General features: G+C 47.2%; 2 protein-coding genes across 2 annotated transcripts; both read left to right on the top strand.

The window, feature by feature from the left end:
* The first annotated feature begins 231 nt into the window (after nucleotides 1-231).
* Nucleotides 232-2,997, top strand: CCL14 (C-C motif chemokine ligand 14). The gene is made up of 3 exons (XM_072782189.1): nucleotides 232-455; nucleotides 2,211-2,325; nucleotides 2,773-2,997. The coding sequence occupies exons 1-3, from the start codon at nucleotides 257-259 to the stop codon at nucleotides 2,861-2,863; spliced, it is 405 nt and encodes a 134-aa protein (XP_072638290.1). The 5' UTR covers nucleotides 232-256; the 3' UTR covers nucleotides 2,864-2,997.
* A 1,969-nt stretch (nucleotides 2,998-4,966) lies between these two features.
* On the top strand, nucleotides 4,967-8,440 carry CCL16 (C-C motif chemokine ligand 16). Its single transcript, XM_072779538.1, has 3 exons — nucleotides 4,967-5,135; nucleotides 7,649-7,769; nucleotides 8,192-8,440. Exons 1-3 carry the CDS (start codon nucleotides 4,979-4,981, stop codon nucleotides 8,322-8,324), a joined length of 411 nt encoding a protein of 136 aa, XP_072635639.1. The 5' UTR covers nucleotides 4,967-4,978; the 3' UTR covers nucleotides 8,325-8,440.
* Nucleotides 8,441-15,690: the final 7,250 nt, after the last annotated feature.

Genomic DNA, 15,690 nt, shown 5'->3' with positions numbered 1-15,690 from the left:
GAGATCTTGCGCTAAGTGCACAACTGCACCCACAGGCCCTGTTCTATGGTCTACACCAAAGGAAGGGCTTATGTCAAAGGAGTTAAATTTATTCCCACTGGGGATAGAAGCCAATTTCCTCTGAAATCTTGGCTCTCCAGGCTTCCCTCGCTCCACCCTCAACAAACATGCAGGATATGAAATTGCTGAGGCATTACTATTCCTTACTTCCCTTTGTAATCTTAGTTTCCTTATTTTAAGAAAATATTTTGCCTTGATGATCATTTCTCAATACCTCCTCAGCCCAGGAGCCTCAGAAGCCCCTACGAGGCCAGCTCTCCATCTACAGCAGCTCCCCACCAGGAGGATAAAGCTCTCCCTCATCAGGAGGATGAAAGTCTCTGTGGCTACTATCTCCCTCTTCCTCCTCATCATCATCACCTGCACCCTGGAGTCCAAAACTGAATTATCCTCACGTGAGTGCAACACCTTATTTTCCTTCCAACCTAGCCCCTGTGGAGAAAGAAGCAGGAGTAAGCCTGCTGGGGATACAAGAAGGAGGGGCTCTAGAAGGAGATCTGGGGTCTTCTGAAACTGGTTTTGTCCTCTCCCTCTTAGACAGTCCCCCTTACCTCCAAGACCATGGAGTGAGGACCGACTCTCCACTCCCTCAGTTCATCTCTCTCTGCTATTAAGAGCAGCCCACCCTACTTGGGGGATATTATCCCCAGGGAGAGAGAGGAGCAATTTGGGGGGACCCTCAAAGCCATTTGTCTGCTTGCCTCCCGAAATTAGGGCCATCTGCTTCCAGAGTCAACCCCACCCCATAAGTACAGCCTTGCTTAGGTGTGGGCTGAGGGGAACCACAACAATGGGTATCCCACCTCAGCTACCTTATTTCTTAGGATGAGCTGCCTTTACACACAACCAAAACTATGCCTCACCCTTCAATTTTACCTCATCTCCTTTCCAGAAATGGGGTGGAGGGGGGGGAGGAGACAGAGAAGGTTATTGAAATAAAGCTGGTCTAACCTTAATGGGAATCTTTGACTTACCTGAGAGGGTGTTTGGAGCTCAGAGGAATAGGGTAGGGGTGGTCTCAGTGGATCACTTACTCCATTCTTTGGAGAGTGGGGATGCTACTTGGAATGGTACTAGGTAAAAGACCAGGCCTTTCCCTTCCCACCCAAGCATGGCAACCATGGAGGCCACTGCCAGGACACTCCTGGTTCTGTCCAGGTTGGCCATAAACCTTGCACACCTCCATCACTCCACTCCGGGACCGTGGTGCCTGCTTGTTTCTCCAGAGCCCTCAGTTGGAAACACCCTTCCTAATATCTCCATAAGTCAAGCTTGACTGAATGTGTGATTTCCACTGTTATTACCCTCTTGCACCTCCTATAAGAACCATGAAATTTCAGAATCAGAAAATAACTGGAAAGTTCAGTGATGTTTGATATTTTTTAGACCATGGAATCCTTCTTCAAGCGAAATCTCACTCAGAAACCTAATGTCTAAAACAGCTAGACAGACCAAAGGGGATATATCCCTAAAACTCTACTCCCAAATGCATCAGTACCTCTGAAATAGACCCCAATCCCCCACCGTTACTACCAAGGTTCCTAGGAAACTCAGCATAAAAACGACCAATCCAGCCCAACAGCCTCATTGACAGATGAGGACACTAACAGGGGAATAAAATTTCCATGGGCACAAAACTAGCAAAGGTGAGGGGAGGTTGGGATCTGGTGTCCAGACTCCTGGTCCTTGAGCCTTGGTGTCCGCTTCCTTCCTTCTTTGCAGGACAGGGGTTCAATGGGGACACAGGCAGAACAGGCAGGTTGGGAGTGGCTGGGTCTGCCACTCCCAACTGGCATATGTCCCTGTCCCCCCCCCCCCCGGGATTTCTTCCAAATATTCCTCCTCAGTGGAACATCTGTGCAAGCCTGTCCCACAGGGGTGGTGTCTATTCATTGAGAAGGTTTGGGTTTCACTAATCTTTAATCCAGAGTTGAAGATCATCAGCAAGTCTTTCTGGGAGAAGTTGAAGAACAGTTGCTGATGCAGGAGGAGGGAAAGAGGTGCCAAATAACTGAGTCTCTGCACAATACTATCTCAGGATTGAGGCCACCTCTTCTTCCATCCTACTTCCACCTCTGCAGTGCAGAAACAGCCAGCAGGTATGACCTTTAACAAAGAGTCCAGTCTCAGCTTCCTCCCTTTCTCTTTAGGAGGACCTTACCATCCAGCTGAGTGCTGCTTCAGGTACATTACCCGAGCAATCCCACGTCACCGGATCACAGATTATTTTGAGACCAGCAGCCAGTGCTCCAGGGCTGGAATTATGTAGGTGGCACCCACATACCATACTGGGGGACAAGGAGCCCGCAAGGCCTGGGGGGGTGGTAGGGAGGACCCAGAATGGGGACTCCACAGAGCACCTCTCGTTGCAACAGGTGGCAGAGGGACATCCTGGGGGCGTTCTGGCCTGGCTGAGCCTGCCGGGAGCCAGGAGGAAGCTGACCCCATGAATGGAGAATTATCAGTGGAGGGGAAGAGAAATAAGGAGGGCACTTCCAGGGGTGGGGGCGGGGGCATAGAGACTAGGTGGGTTCAGGGGATCTGGGGAGCTGGAGAGCATTTGTAAGAGAGGAGACTGGTCTTGAGCTGCCTCTAGCAAAGGAAGGAGAAATAGCCTGGGTGGATGAGGAACTGGCTTGGGAGGGCTGACGGGTCTCTCTTCCTGGCTGCTGGATGTCTCAGTTGGTAACCCTTCTCCCTTTTGTCCCACAGCTTCATCACCAAAAATGGCCATTCCATATGTGCCAACCCCAGTGATGACTGGGTCCAGGACTACATCAAGGACTTGAGGAGAAATGAGTGACCCAGATGTAGTGGAGGAGGGAGCAGCCAGCCATCTTAAAGGGAAGAGGCCACAGCTCCCCTCTTAGCTGCAGCCCTCAGCCCCAGTCACCTCTTGGGAGCTGCCTTGCCTTGAATTAAAGACCTTGAATTTCATGCCCTCCCTGCCTATGCTCATTTCTACAGAATCTACTCATTGGAGCCCAGCCGGGGTGGTACCCTTGGCATCAGCCTTCGCTCCACAGAAGTGTGGTCAGCTGCAGGTGCAAAGAACAGATCAGGCCTGTGATGGGAGTGGTGGGAACCTGTGGCCACATTTACACTATCATCATTGTGATAACAGATACCATTGTCAGCGCTTTCTACTTTCCAAGCAGTCTGCTAAGTAGTCTGCTAAGCAGCCTATGTGCATTATCTTATATGAGCTACACAAGTGTAACACTAAGAGTTATCACCTGATTTTGCAGGTTAATTTTCATAAAGCCTTCTTCATAGCAGCCAAACTTCAAAGTCCTTTGTTCTGTGCTGCTCCCAAGGCCTTTGTTTCCAGCCATCTGGGATTAAGAATGATTTGTGGACATATTTTATCCAACCTTTCCCTATGCTTATATACATCAGGTTGTACTATATTGTTATACTCATTTTTGTATCCTCCACAAGGCCTAACAGAAAACCTGGCCTCTACCGGGTGATCAGGAAATGGATGGATGGATGGATGGATGGATGGAATTAGGCAGGAATCAAGAGGAGGCTATGCTCCATGAATAACACCTAGCTGCTCCCAAAGGCTCCCAAACCCATCTTCAGGATTCAAGGAAGAGCTCTGCGTCCTCAGAGTAAGAACATCCCCAGTGTAGGCACTGTGGCTATCCTTCCCAGTCCACCAGCCTTCCAAGACCAGGGCCAAGAGGAGGCTTGTATGCTAAACGTATAACCAGGCTTCTTCAGACCTCCTTGCCTCCATAAACAGCAGCCAAGGGAGTACCCCACATACATACCCTTCCTACCCTCATAAAAAGCCATAGCTTCACCAGCACTAACTGCCTTGAACCCAGCAGGACTAAATGCATTATATAACTTTTCTCTATTTATAAGCAGCCATGCCAAACAGCAAGCCCCATCAGGATCTCCACCTGCCCTCGCCTCCCTCTACTCTCATTTACTGAAACACTTCCCTCTGTGCCTCTAAAGTTCACAGTCCATCGATGGCAAAACTCCCCGTATCTTCCATCTATTCTCTGAGCTTTGCCTTCAACGGGTTCCTCAGGCAGTCTGGAGAGAGAAGATACTGAGGGACAGGTCAGCCCTAGTCAAGGCTGGGCACAGAAGCCGGAACTCTGGGACACAGAAGCAAGTTGTCAGGTGCATGAGGGTGGAGCACCCTCTGCTGGACATAATTGGCACAGTGGCAGTTTGGATAAACCCATATCACAGGTACACAGGAGGAATGGCCAAATAGACCTTAAACTGGTTTGGAGTCCAAGGTCCAAACAGATTTTTTAAAAATCAACAAACAAAAAAAAAAAAAAAGCCAAACACCTCAGCAATAAATGAGGACCCAAGGATCGGCACATTGTTTTTCTCGTTGTATTAGTAACATAATCTGTGAGAGGAAAAATGTGAGCTCAGTCGTGTCCTTAGACTGGGGGTGGGGGGGGGGGGACACCCTTTTCAGAGGCCTAAACCCTACCCCTTGCCCCAGACTGTGCACTCTCTAATCCTGCCTTATGTTCACCCTCCCAAAGACCGATCACCTTGGGCACTGGGAGAGAGGTTCCACCCGCCCTCCTCCCCCAAGATAGAGATGGTGGCAGGTAAGATGGTGAAATCATATGGATCCAGTTTTCAGAACTGCCTGCCTCCTACCTGTGTGACCTAGGAGAATGTCTTTAACCTCTCTGAGTCTCAGTAGCCTCATTTATAAAACAGTAATAATCTCTGCCTCACTACTGCGAGGATTAAGTAAAATAGGGCATATACAAGGTAGACAACACAGCACACACACACACCGCATGTTCCCTTTCTCTACTCTCCTTCTCCTGAACTTAAATACTTATTAATCAGCTGTACCAGGCCCCGCCCACCCTTTCAGCAAACACTGAGGGAGGCACCTCCTCTCTCCCCCACTGGCTCTGAAATGCTCAGAGTCCAGAGAGCTGTGAAGTCAGAGTGGATGACCAGCCTTGCCTGGAAGCTGAAGGGCCCCCCTGAGAGAATGAAGTTCTCCATGACTGGCTTCTTGCTCCTCATCTTCATCCTCATCCTCACCACTCCTGCTTTGCATGGCCAGTCAAGTGAGTCCACCTGTCCCTGTAGGGCAGGAATGAGGAAGGGGTACAGGGCAGCTAGCAGCGAGGTGATGCCAAGAGCCCTGTCAAGTCTCAGTCATCAGCCACAGGGCCTCTCCCCTCCAGCAGCACACCTGCTGTCCTCAAACTCTCCCCTTTGCAAGCAGAGCTGGGCTGGGGTCCAGATCCCTTCTGGGATCATCAGGCAGTTCCAGGAAGCTGGGTCAAGGACACGTGAGGAGTCTCAAGGATGAAGAACAGGAATAGTCACTGGTTAGGAGGAGCTAAGAAAGTAACAGAAGAGACAATAATAAACGTGAGCAATGAAAGGAGAGCAAGACAGGTGGAGGAGAAGAGCTGCAGTTGCTCTGGGAGAGCAAGATAAACGACATTGGGGAGGCAGCTAGACCCAGGAGTGGGGACTCTGAACATAGACACCCCTTCCTTGTAGTGTCTGGCACAGATCGTTGGAACTATCATGGCAGCCAAAAGAAGGCCCAATGGGATGCCCAGGTGTGCAGTGTGAGGATTTCATAGGCTCTATCCCCATTCCTCAGCCTGGATCTAAGCAAAGTCTATAGAAAAGAGGAAAGGGATTGAAAGATTTTGGAGACACAGGACACCTGGGACCTGTGGAGAACGAGATTTTGCCCATTCCCTATCTTTGCCTCGACCACCATTTATGAAAAGGACCACATACCCATCTCCAAGTGCTCTAGCCCTTCTTTTCTCTCTAAGGCTACCCCAGGCAAGTGGTCTGGCAAGACTCTGCTTGTATAAAGTCTCAGGGGAGCAAGGGTCGCACCCAAAACATAATCTGGCCACACGCTCTCAAGATGCCCCTGAACTTTGTAAACTTGGCTGACTACCAAGGTCATGGGTATCACTGTGTACAGAGCTGCATCTGGTGGGTGGCAGGAGGTAACAATGCCCTTAGGGAAGGTCAAACATACCACTGCAATGGGCTCAGTCTTCAAAAAAGACAAAATGGCCCACCCAAAGCATGATTCAGCCAAATGGTACTCTTAAGATATTCCAATCTTGGCCACCAGCTGGAAGCAAGGGGTCAGACTGCAAAGGGTTTGCACTCTGCAATTTTGGAGACTGGGGGAGGTCTCTGCCTGCCCTCTTGTGTGATATCCCCAACTCCCCAACTGATAAGTAATCAGGGGAGCTCAAGGAAAACACAGTGCTAAGAACCAATTGAGGCCAGCATTCTGTCAACATCAAAGAGGGAGGGAATGTGGCATTTCCAGGCAAGAAGAATGATCATTACTACCATCTGCTCTTAATTACAAGCACCGACTGAGCCGTTCTATGTGCCAGGCTCTGTATTAAGGGCTTTACAGCATTTTCTCAACTAACCCTCACTATGATCCTAGGACATAAGCATCTTTTTATTCCCATTTCATAGATGAGGAAACCTAGAGAAATTTTTAAAATTTGCCCATTATTCAAATCATTTAGTCAAGATTCCTATTCAAGATGTCTGACCTGAATCCTAAATTAAAACACTTTTCTTTCTGCCTAAATTCTCTGGCTCATTGCTCACTCACCCACCTCCCTGACCTCAGCCCCTCTAATGCCTCTAGGATAGAGTCCACACTTCCTCCTCACAACTCAGAAGGTATGCTTGTCCTCCCCACCCTCTCCAATTTCATTTCCTTTTTTTAAAGATTATTTATTGATTTGATAGAGCACAAACCTGGGGGGCAGGGAGCAGAGGGAAGAGAAGCAGACTACCTACTGAACAGGGAACCCAACGATGTGGGGTACAATCCCAGGACCCTGGGATCACAACCTGGGCTGAAGGCAGACACTTAACTGACTGAGCCATCCAGATACCCTAATTTCATCTTTCTTACCTCCTTCTTACATTGCATTCCAGCCATCTGCAACCACTCAGCACTTCCCACACACACACAGCTTCTCCCGCCTTCAGGCCTTCATACCTTTCTTTCTTCTAGACCCTACAACCCCTTTGTCTTAATCCTGCTCAGCCTTCAAGAATCAAGTCATGCACAGTGTGCTAGAGGACTTCTTCCCCAGCCACCCAGGCTGGGTTAGCTGTCCCTAATTCTGTTTCCAAAGCACATTGTGCCAAATCCTATTCTATCCCAGGCCACATTCTACTGTCATATTTATCTTTTCACTTTCCCTTTTCACCCTGACTAGACTGGGGGATACTCAAGAGTAGGAACTATGTCTTCCTCAGTTTTTGCTCCCTTAGAGCTTGGCACGTAACAGGGGCCCAATACATGTTTACCAAACCAAACCCTGGTTCGCCAGAAAATGTAAAAAACCGAGTCATTTGCATTTGATGAAACTCAGTTCAGAGGCTGGAGATTCTACATGTACATCCTCCCCCATTTTTCTCACTTTCTCCATTACCCATCAGTCCCTGCTAACAGATGGCTTTGCCATCAGAGGCGTGGAATGCAATAAATGGGAGATAAAGGTAGGCAATTATGGGCTCCCTCTATGCCTACTTGACTCAGTTTTCAATGTGATTCCCTCAGAAATTCCTGAATCGCTTAACAACTCTCCCACCTGCTGCCTGAGGCATCATGAGAAAGTTTTGCCAAAGAAACTGGTGGCGGGATACAGAAAGGCCCTCAACTGCTACCTGCCGGCAATCATGTAAGCATTCCCTGCAGATGCTTCTGTGGAAGGGGAAGGGGAACCTAGAGCGGGAATGAGGTGCATAGAACTAAGTGTCTCCATGACAGAAGAAGGGGAGTCATGATCAAGGACTTGGGCTTTGAATCTCATAGGGCAAGCCTGGGTTTAATTCTTGATTCTGCCACTTAGAGTTGTGTGGCCCAATAAATGGCAGCGATAATGAAACCCACGCCTGAGTGTCTTGGCTGAGCGGGAAACAGGCTAAAACAGGGATGATGAGGTCTAGAACCCAGACAGGGAGGCCTTCTGAGGGAATTCAGGTCAGAGAGGCCCAGGGAGGCAGTAATGAGCTGAGCCCCATGCAAGCTAGGAATGGGGGAGTGCAGACTGGACGCCTACCCCACTCCATGACCGCTGATAGTCTAACTCTGCCTCCACAGCTTTGTCACCAAAAAGAACCGAGACATCTGCTCCAACCCTCAAGACAAATGGGTCCAAGAGTACATCAAGGATCCCAAAATACCTTTGCTGCCTCCCAGAAACATGGCCAGGGCTAAAAGCATTAGGTCATAGGAAGGCCACACCACAGCTCTCCATGACCATCAGGCCTTGGTGGGAGTCCATATCCGGGAAAGAAAGGTGCAGCCCAAACGAACTAAGGGTGGTGGAAGGGGAGGTGGGCGGGGGGTGGGGGTGACTGGGTGATGGGCACTGAGGTGGGCACTTGACGGGATGAGCACTGGGTGTTATTCTATATGTTGGCAAATTGAACACCAATAAAAATAAATTTATAAAAAATAAAAAAAAATTTTAAAAAGAAAAATCCTTTAATTTAAAAGAAAAAAGAGGAAGGAAGGAAGGAAGGAAGGAAGGAAGGAAGGAAGGAAGGAAGGAAGGAAGAAAGAAAGAAAGAAAGAAAGAAAGAAAGAAAGAAAGAAAGAAAGAAAGAAAGAAAGGTGCAGCCCTGTGAAAATGCAGGTGGCCGTGTGGTCAGAATGACAGTGGCAATCAGAGAAGCTAGCCAGTGATTCAAAAAGTAATTAAAAACATTTCAAACATGTTCTGTCTCTGGAGGAAATGCCACAGTTAATGGAGAAGGGGATAAATACGTTCTTAATACACAGAAAAACATATTTCACATCCTTCTCGCTCTGCTTTCAGCCTCACCTCTCACCCACACACCAGCCATCCTAGATAATTATGTTCGGCTTCCAACCAGCCAGAACATCTCTGGCCTCTGACTCATTAAAATCCCCACGGAACTCTTGACTTTTCCTGTCCATCCTTATCCCTTTACTAGATCTCTTCTTCTTTTAAAACATAGGGTTTACTTTTTTCTTTTTTTTTAAGCAGGCCAAAGTGGGCATATTCACATGCTAATAGTTTTTGTCCTTGTTGTAGAGGTTTTGCTAGATCCCCCCCATATGTGGTCTTCCCCCAGCAGTGCCGACACAAAAGAGAAGTAGGGACCTCTGTTCCCACGCTGAGCTACTGACATGTCTTACACAGCATAATGTCTCTAGACTTTTTTTTTTTAAGATTTTATTTATTTATTCATGAGAGACACAGAGAGAGAGAGAGAGGCAGAGACACAGGCAGAGGGACAAGCAGGTTCCATGCAGGGAGCCTGATGTGGGACTGGATCCTGGGACTCTGGGATCACGCCCTGGGCTGAAAGTGGTGCTAAATCACTGAGCCACCAGGGCTGCCCCATGTCTCTAGACTTTACTCATGTTGCAGCATACACACTTCAGGCTTCATTCCCTTGAGGCTGAATAACATTTCATCCTGTATATATGCCACATTTTGTTTACCCATTCATGCTTTGGTGGACTTCTCAGTATCCATACCCCTTTCCTTTACATTAGCCAGAGTTAGTCGATCTTGGTTTCTGTTACTTGTGCTAAAAGCACTTTAACTTGGTCAGTGGCCCATTAACCACCACAGGGTCTCAGAGGCAGGTAAGGATCTGAGGCTCTGGCCCACATGCTTCCTGCCCGTTGTCCCTCCCCAGGGGGCCAGTGCTGCTTACTTGAGAACTTCCTGGACTGGGAGTTCCTGCTCCTTGATCCAGGAGTTCCTCTCCACCGTTCTTGCTATCAGAGCTGAGGCGTTACAGATAAATATGATCAAACTTCTCCCTCTAGTAGCTCACAGCCTAGGGATGATAGAATCACTAACAAATACAATGTAGTCAGACCAGGACCTTTGCTTGCAGAAGCCAGAATGGACATGGATGGGTGGCAGGGCTTAGATTGACACAGGAGTCAAAATAAGTTCAGCATGTACACCCAGAGCAATAGGAAGTTTCAAAGTCCTGAGCCAGCACCAGGGTCAAAATCAGCGGACCAGAGTTCAAAAGCCTAGAGGACAGGATGGAGCTGAAAACAAGGAAGCACAAGCCAGGGCCAGGATCCTAACAGGCTAGAAAGGAAATATTGTTGTTATTTCTCACTCATTCACTCTCTCTCTCTCTCTCTCTCTCTCTCTTTTGGTCCATCAGATTTCAGAGGTAAGAGGTCAGTCTGAAAACCTAAATGAAAGTCTATATACAATGTCAATTCCCATCCTAGCACATAACATAAAGCTTACCAGAAACTCCTAATGGTTCAGAACTGCAAGTACTTTCCTCAAGTGCAACAATTGTTTTTAAAGAGGACTATTTCTAAGCTTTTCAAGGTAGATAGATGCCTAGCTTTAAACACACACACACACACACACACACACACACACACACACACGACCCCCTCCTTGGGGACACACTGGGATCTGCCAGGCCTGATCATCATAAAGCAAAGACCTCACCCATGTAAACCTACACCCAGCCAGCTCACATGACTATGTCCTTGTGGGACATAGGTGATTGACTTGGGGAGGGTGGAAAATAAGCCCTAGAATAGTGGGTCTCCATGCAGCTATCTTTTTTTTTTTAAGATTTTATTTATTTATTCATGAGAGACACAAAGAGAGAGAGAGTCAGAGACACAGGCAGAGGGAGAAGCAGGCTCCATGCAGGGTGCCCGAAGCGGGACCAGATCCCGGGTCCCCAGGATCACACCCTGGGCCGAAGGTGGCACTAAACCGCAGAGCCACTCGGGCTGCTCCCATGCAGCTATCCTTTGATGCTGGCCAAGATGATTTTGAGGAAGCAATGGGCAGATGCAAGGAGGAACACTGAATCTCTCTAGAGCCTCGTGATTACCAGCGATGGCCTTTTCTTCTTTGAGCCAAGTTTCCTCATCTGCAAAATGGAGCTGACCCCTTACAGGGCTATTGTGACAATCCCCAACCACAGGGTCTGGAACAAGTAGTAGAATAAAATGGAAAATGTGGTTATTCTCTTAGAAGCTAGAGCAAGAATCTCTTTCATGGAGGAAACAACCTCTGTTAAGAAAATATGTCAGTAGCCCCAGTTAAGGCAGGAAAGTCACCCAGGACAGGACTACAGACTGGGGCAAAGACTTCAGGAGAAGGTGTGAGCCAGGAGGAGGAACTGTTCTGCCTTTGAGAGTCACAGAGGAGTGGGGAGAGTGGTCAGGGGAACAGCTGGAGCCAGTGCAGTGAACAGTGGGACCTTCCTCCTCCCTGGAACCCTAAAGAGTCCCATCAATTATGTAGACCCAAATACTTGATGTGAGTGGTTTAGGAGATAACTCCCCATTGAAATTAGCATAGATGGGAGATGGGGCCAGTGGCCCCAGAACAAGGAATTAGAGATTGAGAAATGTGAAGTAAGTCTTTGGAAGGTCACAGAAGACTTGCAGAAACTTTGGATTGCCCTAGACAGTAGAACTGGGGGAGGTAAAAGACTCCCACGCAGTTCTCAAGATCCAGGGATATGCCCAGGGTGGCTACTTCAGTCTAGGTGGTGAGGAAAGACCTCACCCAAGGAGGTGAAGTGTACCCCAACAGCTCAATGACAGCTGCATGAGGAATAAAACTTTCCAGGCACAGGGCACAGCTGGTACAAAGTGCTGGGCAGGAACTAGCTTGTGTACAGGAGCAGTGTGGCTGGAGCATATGGCCAGGAGAGCAGGGTGAGGAGCCAGAAGGTAAGAGGAGGTCAGGGTACTTTGTAAGCCAGAGTAAGGAGTGTGAGATTTATGTCAGGGGAGGTGGGAAGCCATTAGGGATTGTTTTAAGCAGCCAAATAGCATCATCTGATCCACTTGTTTAAAGGAATCCATGTCTGCACTAGCTGCTGTGCAGACATGGATTCCTGGAGATGAGGGAGGGAGAAGGGAGACGAGGTAGTGGTGGAGGTAGAAGAGATTAGGGAACTACTTGGGGGACAGAATTGAAAAGAAATACTGAGAAAGATTTGGGCTTGAGTAACCAGGTGGATGCTGGCACAAGTTCTAGAAAGGGGGAAATCTAGGGGGAAAGTAAGTTAGGGAGTGGAATCAGGATAGGGACAGGACACTTTTGAGATGCTTGTTAGGTATCCATGTGGCCATAATGGTCAGGGAGTTGGCTGTGTGGCTCTGGCATGCCAGAGAATGGTCAAGCTGGAGATGTAAAGCCACAGGATCAAGTGAGGCAGGCAGGAAGGTGATGAGCAATGGACTCTGGGGCACTTTTAGAGGTAGAATAGAGCAGGAGTTGCACATAGATAGGAGAGAGAAGTAGCCAGTAAGATAGCAGGACATCTAGAACAGCATGGTGATCTGCTGGCCAAGACAAGAAAATAATTTACAAAAGAGGGAGGAGTCGAAAGACGAATGGATAAAGAAGATGTGGTCTATATATACAATGGAATATTACTCAGCCATTAGAAACAATGAATACCACCATTTGCTTTGACGTGGATGGAACTGGAGGGTATTATGCTGAGTGAAGTAAATCAATCAGAGAAGGACAATCATTATATGGTTTCACTCATACGGGGAATATAAAAAATAGTGAAAGGGATTATAGGGGAAAGGAAAGAAAATGAGTGGGAAATATCAGAGAGGGTGACAAAACATGAGAGACTAATAACTCTGGGAAACGAACAAGGGGAGGCGGATGGGGGGATGGAGTGACTGGGTGACGGGCACTGAGGGGGGGCACTTGATGGGATGAGCACTGGGTGTTATACTCTATGGTGGCAAATCGAACTTTAATAAAAATATATATATATTATTTTAAAAACTACATTACAGAACTATAGTAAAAAATAATAATAATAAAGAGGGAAGAGTCAAGCAGCCAAGAAGTAAAAGAGAAATAGAGAAACAGCCATCAGATTTGACGCATGAATGTCTGGTGACCTGGAGGAGCATGGAAAGAAGCCTAACCAAGGGTGGTGAAAGAATGGGGCTATAGAAGTGGGGGTCAGGACGCGACATAGGTAGCTCTTCCTACAGCCATTTTATGAAGGGAACAGAATTTAGGGTTGGAGCCAGAGAGGTATGGACACAATGGAGGACTTTTTTAAAATGTGAGCATGTCTGTGTGCTGATGTGCCAAGTATTCAGCCTCTCTGAGCTTCAGTTTCCTATGCTGTAAAACAGAGACCAAAACACCTACAATTGCAGGTTATTAGGAGAATCACACCAGTTAACATACACAAAGTGTCCAGTCCCATGCCTAGTTCATCACAGAGTCAGCGCTTATGGCTCCCATGCCAGAGAAAGAATGCTTGTACCGAGCAGGTTATTCCTGGAAAATGAAAGAGGACGGCTTTCAGTTCCCACATTGCTGGTGAAAAAGGAACCACGCTGTGAATGGCAGGATCAAGAAGCTGTTTATGACTACAGTTGCTTTTACCCTAAGCACACACTCAGAACTTCCCTCTCTCCCCTACCCCTTGTGCTCTTCCCAGAAAGGAGCCTTCCCCTCCTGACTCTGTAGCTAGGGGCTTCTCATCTGAACCACAGAACACAGATGATGTGAGGGACTATTTTCTCAATTCTCCCAAGGATGATATGTAAGTAGCATTATGCTAGATGCAAAGGAGAGAACTTAATCCTTCATATCCAATGCATATCTTTGAACTTACTTTAAAAAGGCTGCCTTGGAGGCAGGGACCACCACTCTAAATTTATGCTTTGCACCTGGTAGGTGTCACTGAATGTCTATTCATGAAGTTCACACAAAGGCCTTGGGCTGGCTGGGCAGAAGGTGTGTTCAGAAGTCAATGTGATGAGCCCTTTTGGCTGTGAGTCAGAGTGTCATGTCAGGAAGCACCACCATGGAGATGGCATTTTAAACTAGATCCTGGAGGGTGAGGGTTTGCAGTCACTGCAAAGCAGTTCTAGTCTGATGTGATCTTAGGAAAATTAGTGGGCAGTGCCACCCAGTGGTTAAGAACTACAATGACTAGGGATGCCTGGGTGGCTCAGTGGTTGAGCACCGGCCTTTGGCTCAGGGTGTGATACCAGAGTCCCGGAATCAAGTCCCACATCTGGCTTCCTGTATGGAGCCTGCTTCTCCCTCTGCGTAGGTGTCTGCCTCTCTCTCTCTCTCTACTCATGAATAAATAAATAAAATCTTAAAAAAAAAAAACTACAATGACTAGACTCTAATTCCTTAAAGGGCTCATGCACATGGTTCTGTCTAAGAAGCAAGAATTGGGCACTTGAATGAGGAAGCCTGTACATAATGCATAAACCCAGCTGCTGAGAAACCACAAATGTTGGAGAGGATGCGGAGAAAAGGGAACACTCTTACACTGTTGGTGGGAATGTGAACTGGTGCAGCCACTCTGGAAAAGTGTGTGGAGGTTCCTCAAAGAGTTAAAAATAGACCTGCCCTACAACCCAGCAATTGCACTGTTGGGGATTTACCCCAAAGATACAGATGCAATGAAACGCTGGGACACCTGCACCCCAATGCTTATAGCAGCAATGTCCACGATAGCCAAACTGTGGAAGGAGCCTCAATGTCCATCGAAAGATGAATGGATAAAGAAGATGTGGTTTATGTATACAATGGAATATTACTCAGCCATTAGAAACGACAAATACCCACCATTTGCTTCAACGTGGATGGAACTGGAGGGTATTATGCTGAGTGAAGTAAGTCAATCAGAGAAGGACAAACATTATATGTTCTCATTCATTTGGGGAATATAAATAATAGTGAAAGGGAATATAAGGGAAGGGAGAAGAAATGTGTGGGAAATATCAGAAAGGGAGACAGAACATAAAGACTCCTAAATCTGGGAAACGAACTAGGGGTGGTGGAAGGGGAGGAGGGTGGGGGGTGGGGGTGAATGGGTGACGGGCACTGAGGGGGGCACTTGATGGGATGAGCACTGGGTGTTATTCTCTATGTTGGTAAATTGAACACCAATAAAAAATAAATTTATTATAAAAAGAAACAGCTGCTGAGATGGGTACTCCTCGTACCCACATACCATTTTCTAAAAGCCACTAAGAAAAATTTTAACTTTTTAAACTTGTCATCTGAGGTTCTGCTTCCAGCCTAGAGAACTGCACACCAAACATATCTAATAAACTGATCTTTCTACAAACAAAAGCTATAAACTCCAAGCAAAATGTTTAAAATACAATTGAGAGCACAAGAGACTGTACAAAAGCAGGCAGATTTTGGAGGGCATCAGAAATCAAGTCAGCAATAGGCATGGAATGAGTTCCTAATTTTTGTGGTTTGGGTTTGAGGTTCAAGGGTAGCTGCTCATCTTGAAAACCTTTTCAGGAAAACCAAAGGACCAAGCCATTGACCACTTCAGGCAAGGCTCAAATAGCAAAGATCGTACAATTTGTCAGGTGAGCTTTTACACAGAATTCGGAAACCACCCATGGTTACCTTTACCTCATCATAATACTAAAATCTCTGCTCAAGGAGGAGCACGAGCCTCATTTACATAACATGCAATATATGTAGAGGCAGGTTTCCTCAAGGTACATGTGAGGCCTTATACCCACCTCTAAATACAATATCTAAATGTTTGTCCTAACCCTAAATTAAAGGAACCCATTCACCCTCGCTG

The sequence above is a fragment of the Canis lupus genome, chromosome 16 (genome assembly GCF_048164855.1).
Source record: "Canis lupus baileyi chromosome 16, mCanLup2.hap1, whole genome shotgun sequence".
Lineage (NCBI taxonomy): Eukaryota > Metazoa > Chordata > Mammalia > Carnivora > Canidae > Canis > Canis lupus.
Note: the sequence above shows the minus strand (reverse complement) of the source record. Positions and strands in the feature narration are given on the sequence as shown.

What these genes read in the sequence shown, in the direction of transcription:
- CCL14 (XM_072782189.1), top strand. Translation starts at nt 257, where the DNA reads ATGATCATTTCTCAATACCTCCTCAGCCCAGGAGCCTCAGAAGCCCCT. An exon ending in CAAAACTGAATTATCCTCAC is followed by an intron (nt 456 to 2,210) that starts GTGAGTGCAACA and finishes CTTTCTCTTTAG; the next exon opens with GAGGACCTTACCATCCAGCT. An exon ending in TGCTCCAGGGCTGGAATTAT is followed by an intron (nt 2,326 to 2,772) that starts GTAGGTGGCACC and finishes TTTGTCCCACAG; the next exon opens with CTTCATCACCAAAAATGGCC.
- CCL16 (XM_072779538.1), top strand. Translation starts at nt 4,979, where the DNA reads ATGCTCAGAGTCCAGAGAGCTGTGAAGTCAGAGTGGATGACCAGCCTT. An exon ending in TGCTTTGCATGGCCAGTCAA is followed by an intron (nt 5,136 to 7,648) that starts GTGAGTCCACCT and finishes TGATTCCCTCAG; the next exon opens with AAATTCCTGAATCGCTTAAC. An exon ending in TGCTACCTGCCGGCAATCAT is followed by an intron (nt 7,770 to 8,191) that starts GTAAGCATTCCC and finishes CTGCCTCCACAG; the next exon opens with CTTTGTCACCAAAAAGAACC.